The sequence below is a fragment of the Macaca thibetana genome, chromosome 14, assembly GCF_024542745.1.
Source record: "Macaca thibetana thibetana isolate TM-01 chromosome 14, ASM2454274v1, whole genome shotgun sequence".
NCBI lineage: Eukaryota > Metazoa > Chordata > Mammalia > Primates > Cercopithecidae > Macaca > Macaca thibetana.
In genome coordinates, this window is record NC_065591.1 from 47,160,293 (window position 1) to 47,176,416 (window position 16,124).

The window sequence follows — 16,124 nt, forward strand, 5'->3', positions numbered from 1 at the left end:
CTATTCCAATAGTGATGCTTTTGCAGAACGCACAATTCTTAAATGATCCCATGTAACCAGAGCATGCTCAACAAATTCACTAACACTCTGCTTCCTTCTTCGGTACTCTTTTCATGCAGCACTTCTCACCCACTGCTACTACCTCCAGATATTAATGGGCTTTCGTTTCCATTCAACTAGGGCAGACCTCTTTAAAGCTTTCTGAATGTATTTTAAACAAACTGCCCCAAATCAACATTATCATTAATAAAAATGACCTATCATGATCCAAAAGACTGCAAAATGCGGCCCATGGTTTATTCATTTTGCAAGGGAAATATGTAATTTTATATTCAAGATATCTGGTGTCACCACTTTAATAAAGTAATCAAACTTAGCCTCACTAAAAGTGAGATAACCTGAAACTATATGCTTTCTGAGGTGATGGAACAGGAAGTGAATATCGCTATGTATGTTATTATTCTTGCACAAAATGTTTAAGCTGAATATATTCAAGCCTTTAGGTCTGACTTTTAGTTTATAAAAAAATACAGGTATACGGGAATAAATTAAAACCTTGGGGAGACAATCAGAAATATTCGGAATGTTTGATATTTGACAAGGCTACACCCTGAAAGGGAATAAAGAAATGACAACTACAGAAATCTACATTGGATACCTTTTTTTTTTTAAACCCAAAAACCACAACTATAAATATCATTGAGACAACCAATGAAAATGTAACAATGGGTATTTTTTATTAAAATGTTTTCAGTGTGATAATGGTATTACAAGCAATAAAAGTGCACACACAAATAATAAAGCAAATATGGCAAAACAATAAATGTAGTATCTAGGTAGGGCATATTACATAGGTTTTCACAGTACCATTCTTTAAAATTTTTTGTAACTTTGTCAGCTATGGTAAGAACTACTGCTGATTTTCACCTTAGTGAAAATCAATTTCAATTGCTTCTTTCAGATGTGGGCATTCCTTCAAATATTCAACTTGAAACTGTTCTGGTGCAAATTTAGTTTTGGGTATGCACTGCTTTCACCAATAACTGAGAAGAACTGTAGAGAAATTGGAGATGGGCATACTGTTTATTGTACACTGCGATTATCACAATGTGCGTGTGTATTACAAAGCTATGGGGCTAGCTTCCCGTTTGAGAGAGATGCTAGTACTCTTAATTTATAAGTCTACTGTTATAGAAATGTTAGTAGCTAAGGCTATTAGCTACTAACAGAAATTTGTAAGGCATTCTCACAGAAATACATATATATATATACACATATTTTTTTTTTTTTTTGAGAATGAGTCTCACTACAACACCCAGGCTGGAGTGAGTGCAGTGGTGCGATCTTGGCTTACTGCAAGCCCCGCCTCTCGGGTTCACGCCATTCTCCTGCCTCAGCCTCCCGAGCAGCTGGAACTACAGGCACCTGCCACCATGCTCAGACAATTTTTTTGTATTTTTAGTAGAGATGGGGTTTCACCATGTAAGCCAGGATGGTCTTGATCTCCTGACCTCGTGATCCGCCTGCCTCGGTCTCCCAAAGCGCTGGGATTACAGGCGTGAACTACCATACCGGCCAGAAATAAAGTTTTAAAAGGAGGTACTATTACCAGGATAGTGGACAAAAGACCATAAGGCTTAGGCAGTACTGAGCTATGATGAATTTTAAATAGCATTCTTTTTTGAAAATTAAGATTCTAAATTATTTCAGTGGAGAAAGACAGGGATCTTGGTTATTTCCTGCAGCAAAGTAGAGGTAAGTCTTTGGGGCAAGGCAGCGGTTTGTATACAAAGCAATTTATAAATTGAGCACTTGCAAGTTGAGGGTTGTCCGTTTTGGGGGGTATTACATTGCTTGAAATTATCACAGAATTTTATTTAGGAGAAGAATCTTATATCCAGGGAAATAAATGAATTCAATTAACGATTATTGTCAAGGAGTTATTGCCTTAAGTTTCTCCTAATCAAGATCTTTTTTTTTTTTTTTTGAGATGGAGTCCTGCTCTGTTGCCCAGACTACAGTGCAATGGCGTGATCTTGGCTCATGGCAACCTCTGCCTCCCAGGTTCAAGTGACTCTCCTGCCTCAGCCTCTGGAGTAGCTGGGATTACAGGCGCATGCACCACTCTCGGTTAATTTTTGTATTTTTAGTAGAAATGGGGTTTCACCATGTTGGCCAGGCTGGTCTCAAACTCCTGACCTCAGATGATACACTCACTTTGGTCTCTCAAAGTGCTGGGATTACAGGTGTGAGCCACTGTGCCTAGCCCATGCCTGAAATTTATAAAAAGAAATTCTTCCATCTACATTCACTATAAAGTTGGGTCTTCTCAACGGAAGATGGCCACATAAACAAAGATCAGACAACTTACCTAACTGGTACAATTTTAGCAAAGGAAAATCTGGCATCATCTATCAGCATTTTAAATGCATAAACCTGGCCAAGCATGGTGGTGCATGCCTGTAATATAATCCCAGAACTTTGGGAGCATGAGGCAGGAGTGTTGCTTGAGGCCAGGAGTTTGAGACTGGCCTGGGCAACACAGCAAGACTCTGTCCCTACCAACAATAACACACAAAAAAATCACATCAACTATTAAACAGGAAATTCTTTGCAGAAATGTATCCTATACACACAAGCTTGAAATGATATTACTGTAAACACTGCAATAAAAAAATTCTGGAAACTTCCTAAGTGTCCAACCACAGAGGGCTGGTTAAATACATGATGGTATATTCATTTAGTGGAGTATCATGCAACTCTTAGTGTGTGGAGATCTATATGTGAGGTAGATTTACATATTATACATAAACCTGTACCTGTTCTATTATTAAGTGAAAAGGCCAGATTGTAAAATACCCCATTTTGTAATTATTTCTACATGGTTGGTTTTTGGATATAAAATAAAACACAAAGATTATTTATATAATCTTTTTATAAAATTACTAGCAACTATGACATACAAATACATCAGAACTTAGTATAGCTGACTTACATTTAATATCCGCATACATATGGCTGATCGTAAATCTATCTTTGCCTTCAGGTGCCCAAGCAATTCTTTCTGCCATGAGGTATAGAGCTCCATCCTGCTTCTTTTGACGCACTTTCTTTACAATCAGCAAAACTTCTTCAGATGAGGTTGCCATGGTGGCTAGAAGGTGCTGAGAGAGAAAAAAATGATGAAGAAAAAAACTATCCCACACATCAATTAGGGTTGAATTTGTTGACTTCTAGAGTCCCTTTCAAATATAAAATCTAAATTGTAGGAAATTAACAGGAAAGAAGAAAGTATCTTTTCTCATTCAAAGTGGAAGATAAAGTTGCATGGCATCATTCCTCTACAATTACATTTTATTTTGCTCATACCACAGGTGTAAATTTATACAACACTTCTATGCTAATGAGTATTATCAATTTATTTTCCTCAGTTACATTCTTAAATTATACATACACAATTTGCAATGTGTAGTATTTTATACAGTCTATATTTACAATTGTAAAACTTTAGAATTACACAGTCGTATTTATTATTTAGTTCAAATTTGTTTCAATTGAAACTAAGGTCTGCAAGATTTGTGGGGTCTTCCCAGAACCACTCCCAGAGCTAAAACCACACCAAAGTTTGCTGATTTCTGGTCTGTTTCTTCTGTATAAATAAAACTGAGAGAACTAAGTATTTAACACTTCACATGCTAATTTCCTATCTTTTAACATTCAAATGTCTTCAACTGCTCTCCAAGTCTTGGCCATGATTCATTGGTATAATGCCTAACTAGTAACCTAGGAAAGAGTCTGGTCCCTCCAACTCTTATCCCCCGCCTCTGGGAATCTTAAATGCCCAATCCAAATCCTCCAGGCTTGAGTGTGGCTGTCTGGACTCGAACTGATGGTGATGTCTGCCATGGGCTGGGATGGGGAAAGTTGTGGCACCAATGCCACATATATGCCATTTCTGGTGAAGTTATGACTTTAGTAACCAGAGGAATGGCTAAAATATAATTTAACAATTACGTTTGCCCTGGGCAAATAAGTGAAGCTTTACTGAAGTATTTTTCCGAGGATTAAAACGAATGAAAACAGGCCAAGTGAGGTGGCTTACACCTGTAACCCGTGACTTGGGAGGCCGAGGAAGGAGATATTACTTAAGCCCAAGAGTTTGAGACCAGCCTTGTCAACAAAGTGAGACCCTGTCTGTACAAAAAATAGGTCTAACTACATGGGAGGCCAAGGTGGGAGAATTGCTTGAGCCCAGGAGTTTGAGGTGGCAGTGAGCTATAATCACCACACTGTACTCCAACCTGGGTGACAAAGTGAGACCCTGTCTCTAAACAAATAAAATGGGAACAATGAAATACTGGATCTGCCATTAGTTCTTCGAAATAATTGAGAACTTCTATTTGAACATAATGGGAAAATAAGTATTAGGAAGGGGAGTATGGCAGGGATTAAAAACAATAGAAATCAGAAATTCCTATTATAAAATTACCAAAATAAAAAACCCATCACTTTTTTTTATTTTTATTTTTTGAGATGGAGTTTCATTTTTGTTGCCCAGGCTGGAGTGCAATGGCGTGATCTCAGCTCACCACAACCTTGCCTCATGGGTTCAAGCAATTCTCCTGCCTCAGACTCCTGAGTAGCTGGGATTACAGGCATGCGCCACCACACTCAGCTATTTTTGTATTTTTAGTAGAGACAGGGTTTCTCCATGTTGGTCAGGCTGGTCTCAAACTCTCGACCTCAGCTGACCTGCCCACCTCGGCCTCCCAAAGTGCTGGGATTACAGGTGTGAGCCACTGTGCCCAGAAAACCATCCACCTCTTAAGATTAATATGGCTGGGCACGGTGGCTCCTGTCTATAATCCCAGCACTTTGGGAGGCTGAGGCAGGTGGATCACTTGAACTCAGGAGTTCAAGACCAGTCTGGGCAACATGGTGAAATCTGTTCCCACAAAAAATACAAAAATTAGCCAGGCACAAGGATGTGCTCCTGCAGTCCCAGCTACTTGGAAGGATGATGCAGGAGAATCGCTTGAGCCCAGGAGGCAGAGGTTGCAGTGAGGTGAGACCACACCATCGTACTCCAGCCTAGGGATGAAAGTGAAACCCTGTCTCAAAACAAAACAAAACAAATCACTGGATTAAAAAAATTATTACTTCTTATTCACTCAAACAATGAGTTAGAAATAAAAAATACAAGGGAAAAATGTGAAACCCTGCTTTCTCTGAAGTTGATTATCTCAATTATGAGTAGTCAGATACCCCTTTTATAAGTCTTCACAGACTATTCGATCCCGAAAATAGAAAGGAAATAGGTCAGTGTGAACACATTTATTCAACAAATTTGTACTGAGCCAAGGAGCCTGGGGGCTGTCCAAAGATGAATGTCTGTTGATTTCTGCCTTCAAATATCTTCCAGTGCAGCGAGCAAGTGTGTATACGTGTACTATTTGTTAGTGGATATAAATTAGAATGTGTGTGGAGTCCTGATTAGGGAAAAGGAGTCAGGCTGGTGGGAGCAGGGAAAAGCAAAAAGAAAAAGCAGAAAAGCTACAAGTCAGCCTTTCTTCATGGTCCAGGACACATAGCCCTCCCGTGCAAATAATTCACAATCTTCCTGTGCCCCACTCATCAACCAGACCCTCAGCTGATAGAAAAATGCAAGTGAGCTCACTGCAGCCTTCGTGTTATCAGTACTTCACGTAACCTTCTTCAGCAAAAGCACCATCCTATAAAATCCCCAGGAAGCTTTTGTCTCCTTGCAGTCAGTTCTCCGCTTGCTAATCTGCACGTTGCTTTCTTGCAACATATTTTCCTACTTTCTCTAATAAACCTGCCTTTCTTTACCTACAATTGTCCTGGCAAATTCTTTTTACTACTGGTGCCACCAGCCTCAGACAGTTGCTACCTACGACATGAAGTCCCAAAAGGGACACAAAAATATTCCAAGTTAGGACTCGGAGGCAGTTTCTTCACTCAGAAAGCCATGAGAAATGTTTGCCACAGAATTTTTTAAAAGCCATTTAAAAAAACTGAGATATAATTAACAAACCAACAAATGCATAGGTCTTAGGCATTCTGTTTGATGCGTTTTGACAACAGTACATACCCATTTACAATTACCCAAAATGAGACACAGAACATTTCAGTCACCCTTGAACATTCCCTCATGTTTCCTTCAAGTCAATCTCTTTTCCCCAATCTCAGCAACTATTCTGACTTCTGTCACCACAGATTAGTTTTTATCTGTTCTAGGATTTCATATGAAAGGAATCATACAGTATGTACTCCTTTTGTCTCTAGTTTTTTTGCTTAACATGTTTTTTGAAATCCACCACATTGTTGCATATGTATCAGTTCATTCTTTTAAATATATAGTTTGGTTATATATTGGGTCTTGAAGAGAGAACTTCTACAAAGAAAGTAAAGGGAAACAGGTGTCAGAGACAAAGGGAATAGTTTGGGGCAATGGATTGAAACTCTCTAGGAATGAATAGTCTGCTTAGGATACAGCATAAGGTTCATGATGATCAGTAGGATGTGAGGTTGCATGGTTATATAGAGGCATACAGTGGAGAAGGCCACCCTATGTGGCAAACAATAGAAAACTTCTGAAGACTTCTGAATAGGGCAGTGATTTGCATTTTAGAAATTAATCTGTGGGCAGCAAGAGAGACTGGAGAGGAAGGGACAAGAAGGACCACTGAAGCAGCAGAATGAACAGACATTGCTGAAGTGCTGAAAGCAGCATCACGGTTGCTTGCCCATACCCCATTTCTGAGCCTTACTGACATGAGCACAGTGGTACCATTTTCAGAAATTAATGAGAAGGAAGAGCAGATTTGAAAGTGAAGATAAGGAATTCAGTTCTGGACATGATGAGTGTGAGGTACTGCTGAGTCATGCAGGTGGAGACAGTCTGCATTATGTGGGCATTTGCAAACGCTAGAATAAAGCCCGATTAGATGACTGCTTTTAATTAAAAAGGAATTTTAAAAATTCCATAATGTCACAACCCTAACATCAATTTTCCTCATTTTCAGTTGTGCTTACCTTATCTGTACCTACTTCACAAATGTAATCATAAAATACATTCAAGTTCATTATTTTGTGATTTTTACTCACCACTGAGAATTTCTCCATGTCTTCTTTCAATCCCGTTTTGATATCCACATATCAAATACGATAAAGGATCACAATTCTTAATAAATGATACCATCTTTTAACTGACTTATTTGATGTCTTAAGACTTTGAGTTTTCCCTTCTAGAAGTTTAAAAAACTGTTTTAAGACTATTTAATGACATGAAAAGATACACAAAGAGAAAAAAAAAGCAGGTAGTTTGATTTCATATTCTCTTCTTTTTTATTTTTTTCAAGATGGGAGTCTTGCTCTGTCGCCCAGGCTGGAGTGCAGCAGCACAATCTTGGCTCGCTGCAACCTCCACCTCATTGGTTCAAGCGATTGTCCTGCCTCAGCCTCCAGAATAGCTGGGACTACAGGCATGAGCCACCACGCCCGGCTAATTTCTTGTATTTTTAGTAGAGATGGGGTTTCACCATGTTCCAAGCCAGGCTGGTCTCGAACTCCTGGGCGCAGTGATCCACCCACCTCAGCCTCCCAAAGTGCTGGGATTACAGGTGTGAGCCACCACGCCTGGCATGATTCCATATTTTTTTTTTTGAGACAGAGTCTCATTCTGTCACCCAGCCTGGAGTACAGGGGCATGATCTTGGCTCACTGCAATCTCTTCCTCCCAGTTCCCAGCAATTCTCCCTGCCTCAGCCTCCCAAGTAGGTGGGATTACAGGTGCCCGCCGCCACATCCAGCTAATTTTTGTATTTTTTAGTCGAGACAGGGTTTCGCCATGTTGGCCAGGCTGGTCTTGAACTCCTGATCTCAGGTGATCCGCCTGCCTCGGCCTCCCAAAGTGCTGGGATTACAGGCATGAGCCACCGTGCCTGGCCCCATATTCTTTTTTTTTTTGAGACGGAGTCTCACTCTGTCACGCAGGCTGGAGTGCAGTGGCCCGATCTTAGCTCACTGCAACCTCCACCTCCCGGGTTCAAGTGATTCTTCTACCTCAGGCTCCTCAGTAACTGGGGGTTACAGGCGCATGCGACCATGGCCAGCTAATTTTTGTATTTTTAGTAGAGATGGGGTTTCACCATGTTATCAGGCTGGTCTCGAACTCCTGACCTCGTGATCCCCTGCCTCAGTCTCCCAAAGTGCTGGGATTACACGCGTGAGCCTCCATGCCCAGCCTGCCCCATATTCTTAAATTTAAAAAAATCTAAAATTTAGGCTGGGCAGGGTGGCTCATGTCTGTAATCCCATCACTTTGGGAAGCCGAGGTGGACAGACTGCCTGAGACCAGGAGTTTGAGACCAGCCCGTGCAACATAGCAAAATCCTGTTCCTACAAAAACTATAAAAATTAGCTGGGCCTGGTGGCACACATCTGTAGTCCCAGCAACTTGGGAGGCTGAAATGGGAGGATTACCTGAGCCTGGGGAGATGGAGCTGTGATGACGCCACTGCACTCCAGTCTGGGTGACAGTGAGACACTGTCTCAAAATAATATTCTTCATCATCTAGAATTTACCGAATGCTTAATAATGTGTCAGGTGCTAGACTAAGTTTCTTATAGGCATTATCTCAGTCAGTCCCCAGTTAATAATCCCATGAGGTAGGTTCTATTATTAGTTACATTTTGTACATAAGGAACCTGGGTCTGAGAAATCAAGATGCTTTCTTAAAGCATCAGGGAAGCAGCAGAAGTGGGTTTGAATCTGGGTCAGTCTGTCCTTGAAATTCCACTATGTCACTCTGAAAATATATGCGACTGAAGGGACAGACACCAAATTTAATAGTGATTATCTATGGGTGATAAAAATACAGATGATTTAAATGTTCTCTTTTCTGATCTATAAAAAATATGTATTTTATACTAAAGCAGTTATTAAAAAAAAATGTCTTCCCAAGAGTTTCTTCTTTATCAAACCAAATGTTTATAAGGTAACCCAGGAAAGTGTTAGGGGTGCTAGTGTGAGAATTTGAAAACAGTGTTTTCATTTTCAATAGTTTATTATTTTCAATTTCTGTAATGCAGGTGTATCACTTGTACTTTTAAACTAATTTATGAAAGGAAATTTTATAACGTATGAAATCATTAGTTGAAATATTTTAACATTAATTTTCTAGTATTCTTTATAATAAACATGTAACTATGCAATTCTTCTGCCTCAGCTGGCCAACTAGCTGGGATTATAAGCACCAGCCACCACGCCCAGCTAATTTTTGTATTTTTTTTTTTTTTTTTTTTTTAGTAGAGATTGGGTTTTGAGGCAGGTGGATCACTTGAAGTTGGGAGTTAGAGAACATATTTAAAAAAGCCCACTGTAGAATATGAAACGGGACTGCAAACCATACAAATTAGGAAACATATGTCTTCAGAAAAATGAATTAAAATCTAAGAAAGATGAGAGGGGAGGATTTGAGGGGGAAGTTGGCAGATAATTTTAAGTATGTTGATACCTCATTATCCTACTTAAGCAGGATAATTTTAAGTATGTCAGTAGTTGGAAGAAAAGCAATGAGCAAGGACAGCTGATAGAGCAAGTCTCCAATTAACTGGGCTTACAGGCACAAATAAAGTTTTAGCATTGGAAAATAATACAAAAACCTTTCTGAGTTGAGAAGGTAAAAAATGCATGAAGACAGAGAAACTGCAAAGTAGAGAATATATTAGAACTGACTATATCAACTGGGAAAAACATAACTTTTATTTTTTTTTTTGAGAAGGAGTCTTGCTCTGTCACCCAGGCTGGAATACAGTGGCATCATTTCAGCTTACTCCAACCTCCACCCTCCAGGTCCAAGTGATTCTCTTGCCTCAGTCTCCCAAATAGGTGGGATTACAGGCACGTGCCACCACGCCTCACTAATTTTTCTATTTTTAGTAGAGATGGGGTTTTGCCATTTTGGCCAGGCTGGTCTCAAACTCCTGACCTCAGGTGCTCTGCCCGCCTCAGCCTCCCAAAGTGCTGGGATTACAGGCGTGAGCCACTGCACCCAGCCATATCCTCTTATATATAACATATAAAACCATTTATATCAAAATTCATTTATGGGGAACTTTTAAGAAATAAATCTGAGATAAATTACTGAACATTGGGCATAACTGATCAACTGTCTCACAGCTAATTTGCTTGGTAAATTTTCCTGGTCATCTGTAGCACCTCTAAATTGTTCAAAGACCAATTTCAGGAGGTTTAATAGAATCACTGGAGCTATCTTACAATGCCTTCTGTGATTTCCAGGTTTTTCTTGAGTGTATTCCTTGAGTGGCAAACACTTCTTCCCAGGAGAACGCTATAAGAGTCATAGAAATTCATGAAAATTATTGGTGTAGGCTACATTTAAACAGATCAGGTCAAAGAAGATCTGGCTTTACTAAAAGACTTACTTTATGAAACAGTCTGTCATAAGACTTCTTTATTTAAATATCTTCTTTACTTAGCAACATCTCTAGTAAAGGCATTAATTTATTTGCAGTTAAAAATGTATTTGTCTGAATCTAAATTCATATACCTTGCTCTGAGCCTTTGTACATTCTCTTCCTTTCCCATCAACTGGCTAACTTTCACTCATTTTTTTTTTAGTCTATGTTAAGCTAAAGTTACCAGGTTAAAGTCTCCTATTATTTTCTTCATGGCACTTACTACAAAATAATTTTTAATGTAATTCTTTTAATGTATACATCCCCTGACAGATTTCAAGCTTCATAAGGGAGTGCAGAGGCCACATATATTGGGTTCTCTGTAACACGGCACTCAGTAATACAGTGTTTGGCCTACAGGAAGAGTCCAAGAAATATCAATGACATCATTTAAGATCTTGCTGTTAAAAGAATACAATCTTTTGGTAAGACATAAGACGAAACCTCTGCATATACATCCTTGCCTAAACTCCAAGAACCACTATAGTTCTCAATTCACAGATCAATGTATCATTTCTCATAGAGATTCTAATAACTGGATCTTGCACTTAAAAGGGAACAGTGATAGGGAAGAATTTGAACTGGCTGAACACAAACCTTTACATTACTGCACCTCTGCATTTCCATTACCTACACCCCCTTTTCCAATGTGCAAGAGATAAATGGAGGAGAGGAGATAGGGAGCAACAAGTGAAAGACAAATCATCCTCTGAAAGGAGGATTACTAGAGAGCACTGTTACATCTGCCAGCATACAAAAACGGAGATTTGGAATGCCGCTTGCCATCAAGCAATCCAAAAGTATTTTAACAATTCAGCATTAAAGGGAATAACTTTGTAAGTATGCAAAGAGTGACCAAAATGTACTGTTTTAAGGATAATTTCACAGACAAGGAAGATATTAAGGAGAATAACTGATGTGGCAATTTTAGGACTGAGCACTTGCACATTTTACAGCAGTGCAGGGAAGAGGCAGGAGGAGGAAAATGCGACAGAGATGCATGACAGAGGAAAATATGCTCATATCTACTAATACTGCATGCTGACAAAAGCATATTACCAAAATTGAGAGAAGAGTAATCAGTTGGTAATCAAAGTGGTGAAAAGAGGAACTACTAGGTCAATGGCTGATACTGCCACCCTGAAAGCAGGAAAGAGAAAGGAAGGGCGCAAAGACATCTCTATCAGCAGTATCCATAAGGCAGAGATAAATGGTAGCCAAAACGCTAGGAAAGCTCAAGGGATGCCAGAAAACATTCTGATGGTAGGGAATAAAATAGCATAGAGAAGCAGGTTATCAGAGGGCAGGACACACGGTACCAGCAAGAAGTTACAAGCCTTGAGAGCAGTACACACAGGAAGCATTCACAATCGAGGACTGGTGCTGGTCCCTGGTAGCCGGCTTCACTACTTTTAACTGATTCTTCTCGCACACTGCACCAATTTTCCTAGTATTTTTCAAAAGACCTCTCTGAATTTGCTTTGTTTTTTTCCCCACATTTGTACCGCAATGTGCATTTAATATTACTTAGGAGAGACTCAAACGTACCAATCTGCTGCACTGCTACAAGTCGGCTGAGTGGCCTGGTCAACATAGTGAAATCCCGTCTCTACTAAAAATACAAAAATTAGCCAGGCGTGGTGGCATGCGCCTCGGTCCCAGCCACTCAGGAGGCAGAGGCAGGAGAAGCCCTTGAACCCGGGAGGTGGAGGCTGCAGTAAGCCGAGATCGCGCCATTGCACTCCAGCCTGGGCAACAAGGGCAAAACTCCGTCTCAGGAAAAAAAAAAAAAAAGTCGACTGAGTGAGGATAGCAGACCATCTCTTTTTTCTCCTTTCTGAATGAGGGGCTTAAGCCTACTAACAGGTACAAAGTTCTCTCCAGAGTCTAGTCCTTCTGTGAGCCAAAGGTCTGCTACTAGAGGTTACCTTCCCTGCGGTTGTGACCTCTCCATCTCAACTGCTCTGGTCTTTTCTTTTTTTTGACAGGGAGTCTCCCTCTGTTGCCCAGGCTGGAGTGCAGTGACTCCAGCTTGCTCACTGCAAGCTCTGCCTCCCGGGTTCACGCCATTCTCCCGCCTCAGCCTCCGGAGTAGCTGGGACTACAGGGACCCGCCACCACGCCCGGCTAGATTGTTTTGTATTTTTAGTAGAGACGGGGTTTCACCGTGTTAGCCAGGATGGTCTCGATCTCCTGACCTCATGATCCGCCCGCCTTGGCCTCCCAAAGTGCTGGGATTACAGGCGTGAGCCACCGCGCCCGGCTGGTTTTGTCTTCTAAAAAATCTTAAGTTTGGCAACTTTGGCTTAATTACCGAAGTCCAGTTCAGTGGTTTTCAAACTGTGTTCCAAGGAGATGCCTCTAGGATACAGGCGAAGTGGAGTGGTGGGGCCTGGCTCTCTTAAACTTAGTTCCACCAGAGCATGCTGCTTTTTATATATTGGGTTCCAGGTAAAAATTCATGGGGAGAAATTGTTCCACTCCTTTAAAACGTTTGAAAATCACAAGTCTGGATATTGGTTTGTATGGAGTCAATACTCACTGCAAAGCATATTTCATTCAAACCACTGTTGGTTTTTTTTGTTTGTTTTTAAGACCTGGTCTTCGAATGGACAAAAGGTGTATTTTTCATACCTCCTTTCCCCGTCCCCATTTTACTGACGCTAAAAGGAGAGTTTAGGAGTCATTTGGGGCCAGGCACTGTGGCTCATGCCTATAATTCTAGCGCTTTGGGAGGTCTAGGCAGGAGAATCGCTTGAGCCCAGGAATTCGAGGTTACAGTGAGCTATTATCACGGCACTGCATTCCAGCCAGGACGACAGAGCAAGACCGTGTCTCTTTAAAAAAAAAAAAAAAAAAAAAAAAAAAAAAAAAGTCACCTCCTTATTCAATTTGGCCTTTGAGAACACTAGGGGATATACAAAACAATTATGTATATATCCAGGTACTCACGGTCTATTTTTCATCATTTCACCACAACCAAATGACCCAAACTAGGAATGTGTGGACTGGCCCATGTGTTAAGAAGGTTTTTAAGAGAGGTAAGATTGACAGGTGGAAGCAAAAGGTGTGCAGACACCAAGGTGAGAGCTTTTCTCTTACAGAATACCAGACCCAACAGCACATTTCCTGACGGGAAGAACTTCTCTGTCTGGGAGAGGCCTCCACTTCATTCTCATAAGCCAAATCTGATCCTGGCTTTGGGTAAACCTGCTCTCAGTGGAAGAGCAGGCTTCCTTTAGACAAGTAGATTAGGGGTCGCCTCTTCCTCGCCTCGGGGTAAGGGCAAACAAGACGGTAGGCTTGGGCGTTGGGAGGACGCCGACAGCGACGCTGGGAAAAGGGGTAGAATCCACGCCGTCCTGCGGCCCCCAGGCCTGTCAGATCCTCACCCGCCCGCCCGCATTCTTCGGTCTAAACTTACCAGGTGGAAGCCACAACTCCAGACAGGAAGTAACTAACTGGGTTGGATCTGGTCGAGTTCCGCTGCGCTTCTTAGAGCCGCTGCTGGGAAGAAGCTGAAACCCAGTGGCTGCAGGAGTTGCCACCGCCTCTGTTACTGGGGGGTCTCGGCTCCATCGCTGGCTGCGAGGAGTCCGAGGGCACGTGACCGGAAGTAGCAAGGCGGGCCCTAGGCACGTGACTCAAGAGCGCGGCCGCCATGACACCTTCCGCTAGTTCCCTCCCTCCCCCACGGTTTCCCGCCTGTTTCGTTTCCTCTCTCCGGTTTCGAGCGGCGAAGGGTCCTGGGATCCTGGCCGGCCCAACCATTTGGCCTAGAGCTCCTCTGGTTCCAGTCGGCGCCGTGTCTTCAGCCCGCAACGGCCCTCCGGCTCCAGGCCGTAGAGAGCGTAATCGCGACCGCGACCTGAGGGGGAGGGACTACGCGCAAGCAGGGGGGGGCGTGACCCGTCACGTGATGAGGAAGTGCCGTTAGTAGCGTTGTCTCGGGTCCGCGGCTCTCCTGGATGACGTCAGCAAGGAAGGGGAGGAACGGGAGGTGAGACTGAAGTGCATGTTCTGCTGTTAGTGGGCGGTGAATTCCCCGGCGCTAAGTCGGAAGCCAAGATCCGATCCACTGAGAGCTGCGAGGTACTGGCCTGGATGTGGTGGAGCGGGGTTGGGACCTCCGGGCTGCTGGTCTGTGAGCCTGGCTTTGAAAATTGGTTACTGGGTCTCCTCTCAAGAGATCTCAAGATATTAAAGTTACTGCTGTTAAAAAGGTAGTAGTTCCACTAGGCAAGGAACTTTTTGTGGGCAGGGATTGTATTTTGTTCATCCTTGTGTCTCTAGCGGTGTGTTCAGGTCCTGGAACATAGAAGGCACTCGAATGTTGAATGAATGAATGTATGAATGAGTCAGTCGCCATTTGTCTGTCTGAGGCAGAGAGTTGTTTTCTGATCATTTCTTCTTAGAAAGATCCCCTTGTGAAAATGAGACAGTCGGCAACTTCTCCTTCTCATTTCTTCAATTTTTGCTCTCGTATTTCTTTCTCGTCTTTTCTTCCACGCACCTACTGGGGCAAAAGAGAACATATTTGCATTTGATGTGTGAGCAACAAACACTGAACTATTTTACGATAATGGGAAGATGATGAGATTTGGATTCAGGAGACGTGTATTCTAATCTCAGATATACCATTGATGAGCTCTGTGGTCCTTGGGCAAGCCAGTCTTCCAAAAGTTGTTTCATTTACTTTGGTTAAGCATTTGTCGTCAACTTGTATGTTCTTAGTTTTTGGTAGAGTCACTTCACAGAAGTAACATTTAAACTCAGCTTTGCAGAAAGATAGGGTTTTGGTAAATGGGGGAAGATTCCATAAACATCATGTTTTAAACCATGGAGGCACAGCAAGTTTATAGAATGAAAGAGAAAAAAAAAGAGTTGAGTCCAATGTAGTTGGAAATAGGAGAGAGGTTAAGATGGGAAATGAAGAAATAGAGCTATTGAAGGCTTGTACAGTATTAAGTACATACTTTTAAAACTTTATTGTGGAAAATTTCAAACGTAGACAAAAGTAGGATAATAAAATGAACCCTCATGTACACTTAACGCAACTTGGGCAATTATCAGCATTCTGCTGTTCCTGTTTATACTGTTTGTACATTTCTAGGTACTTTTTGTATCCATTGTTGCATTTGATTAATAGCAGCTTTCAATTTGAGCTCAGTTCTACTATATGTAGCTCCTGGCTAAGAAGATTTTGTTTATGTAAACAATTTCTTTGGGTTTTAGTTGACCACTTGCTCTGTTGAATCAACGGTGTAACACGGCCACTTAAACACAACTAATACTATTTTAGGTTGTAATATAGAAACTTAGTGTCTAGATCCAGGAAGTTAGTGTTTCTACTCTATTCTGGGCTCATCCAACTGCTTAAGGAGTATTATGCTCAGCACTAGGCACCTCATTTTTAGACAAACTAAAGTACCTCTGTAGAAGGTTGACTGGAACAGAGGGTTGGAAAATGTCATGTCAGGAGTGATGGAGGAACTGGGAATGTTAAATTTTTAGAAGACCTGATAAGACTTTTGAAATACAGAAGGATTGTTTTGGAAAGAGACAGCTCATTCCCTTCAACTATAGAAGCTACATACAAATAGGAATAATGGTAGAGCTAT

General features: G+C 41.5%; 2 protein-coding genes across 8 annotated transcripts in view; one reads left to right on the top strand and one right to left on the bottom strand.

The window, feature by feature from the left end:
- GTF2H1 (general transcription factor IIH subunit 1) overlaps positions 1-14,100 on the bottom strand; it is a 51,153-nt gene extending 37,053 nt beyond the window's left edge. Inside the window, exons 1-3 of one of the 2 annotated variants that reach the window (XM_050755402.1) lie at positions 13,928-14,024; positions 10,304-10,376; positions 2,996-3,164 (exon numbers count right to left, since the gene is read on the bottom strand). In XM_050755402.1, the coding sequence (XP_050611359.1) occupies positions 2,996-3,149 (154 nt within the window). In that variant the 5' untranslated portion in view covers positions 3,150-3,164; positions 10,304-10,376; positions 13,928-14,024. Of the gene's footprint in view, positions 1-2,995; positions 3,165-10,303; positions 10,377-13,927 lie in introns of both variants that reach the window. The other variant, XM_050755401.1, reaches the window with a different exon arrangement.
- Positions 14,101-14,394: 294 nt separating this feature from the next.
- Positions 14,395-16,124, top strand: part of HPS5 (HPS5 biogenesis of lysosomal organelles complex 2 subunit 2) — a 45,433-nt gene continuing 43,703 nt past the window's right edge. For 3 of the 6 annotated variants that reach the window (XM_050755367.1, XM_050755370.1, XM_050755371.1), the window contains exon 1: positions 14,395-14,595. The gene's annotated coding sequence lies outside the window, so the exon portion shown is untranslated. Of the gene's footprint in view, positions 14,727-16,124 lie in introns of all 6 variants that reach the window. The other 3 variants (XM_050755368.1, XM_050755372.1, XM_050755366.1) reach the window with 2 other exon arrangements.